This window comes from Tauraco erythrolophus, chromosome Z, assembly GCF_009769465.1.
Source record: "Tauraco erythrolophus isolate bTauEry1 chromosome Z, bTauEry1.pri, whole genome shotgun sequence".
Lineage (NCBI taxonomy): Eukaryota > Metazoa > Chordata > Aves > Musophagiformes > Musophagidae > Tauraco > Tauraco erythrolophus.
Window position 1 is genome coordinate 31001873 of NC_141496.1, and position 3340 is coordinate 31005212.

Genomic DNA, 3340 nt, shown 5'->3' on the forward strand with positions numbered 1-3340 from the left:
ATGTATGGCCTGAGTTGTGTGCCTAGGATGCACATTCAAACAAGAAGGGACCTCAGGAAGGGTCCCACCACAGCTCTCTTAGAGAGTAATGATGCAGCAGAGAGAAGCTGTGATTGTTAAAGCCTTTAAAACTGGTAAGACCACACACCTCTGTCAAGGCTTCCTGGCAGGTCATTTTCTTTAGCGAAACTAACCTAGTAGTTGTTAGGACTCTTGGTGGGGAAGGGAACTGAATTTGATGTGTGCAGGATCTCTTAGAGGTCTGTGTGAAAATGGGCAGAGGTCACTATATTTTCTCTGTTCTGGGATGCTCTGTTTCAAACACGGTACTCCAAAAATGCCTACAGGACTGGGTTGTACAGGTGAACCAAGCAGAGGAAGTCTAATCTGTAGACTGAACTTAATAATGAGTGAGCTGGTCTAAGGAATCAGACAGAGTTAAGACATTATAGGCACTTTCATGAATCAGACACTTGAGCTCTTTTGACGTTTCCCAAGCAATCAGTAGGGAAAATATATCAAGAATAAATCATATGTTTTCTAATGATGCTGAATGTCCAGGAGGAAACATCTTGTGCATTCACAGTTCACACTGGTTTCAGCAAGCCTGAAAATCAGGCTCCTAGTTGGGGAACCCTAATATGTATTTAGATCCTTGAGTTTAATAGCTTCGTGATCAATAGTTTTACTATTAGACTACATAGCAAAGGGCTAGTGAATTTTGATGGAGAAAAATAAGGGATAGTTAAAGATCTTCAGTGATACTGAACTGTGTATCAGTACAAAGATCTTGCTCACACTTGCTTATCATGCAAGCATTTAAAAAAAAAAGATTCTTGAGGACTACAAGGCTGACATCTCTTAGAAGTGTTGTCTGTCATCCATGGTTATTTTATGAAGACAGTGGGTATATTTCCTCATAACGGGGAGGTGACAAGTCATCACAGGTGTAGTCTTCCAGCAGTTCTTCTGGCTCATCAGAACTGTCCTCTGACCTGAAAATAGGAAGAGGAGCAGGCGCAAAAAGAATTTAGCAAATAACCTCAGTGCTGTGTCCTGTCAGCCTATCTGGGCAAAGCGCTTTCTGACTTCTTGAGAAAATGCTACAAGATTAAGTTGTACTGTGATTCAATTGCTTGCTGTGTTCTTTCCATGAAGAATAAAAGTGCGAGGAGGTGACCTTTGTTTTCATGCTGCCTATGCCTGTCACTCATGTTGCTGAGGATGATGGGTCAGTCAGCAGTTTTTCAAACAGACTTTGATAAATTAACTACAAGTGACTTGTGTTCCAGAAAGGATAGAATTCTGAGTAATTCCTATAATAGAATATTTTTCCTTAGAGGGAAAAGCTATATAAAATTATTTTGTATCTGATTAAAGCAGTTTCGTACTACTCTGTAATATCAGCGATCTTGTTTATGCCCCAAAACTATGAAAAGAGTAAGGGATGGAAGGTTTCTACAGTGGGAGAGGAGTGTGTTGTGACCAGGCATAATCAGGAGGGAGAGCATCTGGTACCAAACTGATTCTTGCATTGTTGTAAAAATGCTGTTTGAGCGCTGACTCATGTGCTGTGATTGTGTTTAAGCAGAAGCTTCTGGCTGTACATACAATAACCTTCCAGTCAACAGTCTAAAGGTAGTAAGATAAGCATTAAAAAAAAACATAGGCAGAAGCATATATACTAAGATCTTCGAAAATAACAAGAGATTTAGTAGACTGAAAATTGAAAGGGATTCATAAGTGAATTTAGTTTGGACAAAAATGCTTTCCAGAAAAAGTATGTCTCCATAGTCTTTACTCAAGAAATACTCCTAACAAAGAAAAAAAAATGTCTGAAGAAGGATAATACCCTGCACTAGCTTCTATTTCCTTTGAAACAATACATAGCACTTAAAATACTCAGAAGCCTGTGTCCAAACACACCAAGGCATTTCAGAAGATGTACCTCTGATTCCTGGTATTCTCTGCAGGAAAAGTAGCGTAGTTCTCATCTCCAGTAAAAGCTGGGTTATCCAGATGGTAGGCAGGGCAGAAGTGAGAAGATCCCGGTGTGGGAATCGGTGAGGTGCTGGAGGAAACAGCACTGCAGCAGTTGAGCACTGGGTGAAGGTAGCCAGAACTCACAGCAATGCCTTCCTGGGCTCGGTACGGTGGAGGGATATACTGTACCACTGTGGCACCATGAAAAGTTATAGGCTGGTTAATGCCGGTGAAGACAAAGGACTGTCCACTTCCAGTTTGGTCGAGGTCTGACATGTTTTCCTCTCTTTCTTTACAGGGCTTGCATGTAAGCATGTTAAATTTACAAATGGCAATCAGAATGAAAGTCACGCCAACAGACAGCAGAATAGGCCCTAGTAACTGAGTCCACTCGAGGTGAGTAATGCCGTCGTATTTTATCCATCCCATCACGGTGAAAGTGATCCCCACCAGTCCCAAAAACACACCTGAAAAGAGCAACGTAGCACCGGCTTTATCCCCATCTGACACTAGGACATCGGATCTGTTTGGCTGATAAGGAGTGACAGAAAAGACATTCAAGGAGAAATCTTCTACGTTGTTGTTGTTCTGCTCCATTACTGAGTATAACGTATCTTCTGCCTCAAGAGAATGGGGGCTTGTAAGGGACTTGGCAGAGCACTTAAAGTCAAAGGTTCAGGTTAGTTATACAAGAACTTTGTGTGTGTATGGTTAACAGAGTCCATCATGTGAAAGAATAAACTTTGCTTAGAAGAATAAAGGTCTAGAAGTGAAGCCTGAAGTTATCACTAAAGACTTGAATTACCACCGTTGCTTCCGAAATGTCTTCACCCTTGCATGGCTGCTTATCTCTTTGTTTATCCTCTTCTTCAATTTGGCACCCACTGATACTTCCTCGCTGTGCCCATGCCAGATGGGAAAGAAACGAAGCTGCAGCCACCGCAGTTTTTCCTAGGCTCCCTGCCAGCTGATGCATCCAACATATGGACAGCATATGTTTAGTCAACAGCAGTTGTGGCGAGTCTTGCTCTCCTTGGGACACTGCTCCACCAACCCAGATCTGCAGGAAAATGCGTGGCCATCGCTGGGAGTACTTTGCAGTGCTCTGAAGTGTGACGTTTATAGCCACGCCTGGACTTCTGCTGCAGCTCATTCTGCAGTCCAGAGCTTCTGCGGTTTGAAAAATATCAGAGTAAGCTTTCTGACATTTTGCCAAGGGCGAGTAATGGCTGGGTGGGAGGGTAAGTGGCAACAGGGTGGTGAGTGCTGAACAGCCTGAGAGACTTGCTGGTTACGGGAGAAAAGTTATCTCAAGCTGGCCAAAGCTTTCCAGCTGTCTGAAGGTAGCATAATTGCT

General features: G+C 42.7%; 1 protein-coding gene across 1 annotated transcript; it reads right to left on the bottom strand.

Moving 5' to 3' along the window:
• Positions 1–892: 892 nt before the first annotated feature.
• On the bottom strand, positions 893–2580 carry TMEM174 (transmembrane protein 174). The gene is made up of 2 exons (XM_009979013.2): positions 1949–2580; positions 893–995 (listed from the first exon to the last, which is right to left on the bottom strand). Exons 1-2 carry the CDS (start codon positions 2578–2580, stop codon positions 893–895), a joined length of 735 nt encoding a protein of 244 aa, XP_009977315.2.
• Between the last annotated feature and the right edge of the window lie 760 nt (positions 2581–3340).

Bases quoted from the DNA above. Each gene is read 5' to 3' on its own strand.
- TMEM174 (XM_009979013.2), bottom strand. From the start codon at position 2,580: ATGGAGCAGAACAACAACAACGTAGAAGATTTCTCCTTGAATGTCTTT. The intron at 996-1,948 runs GTACATCTTCTG...TCCTATTTTCAG, and splicing joins GAGAATACCAGGAATCAGAG to GTCAGAGGACAGTTCTGATG.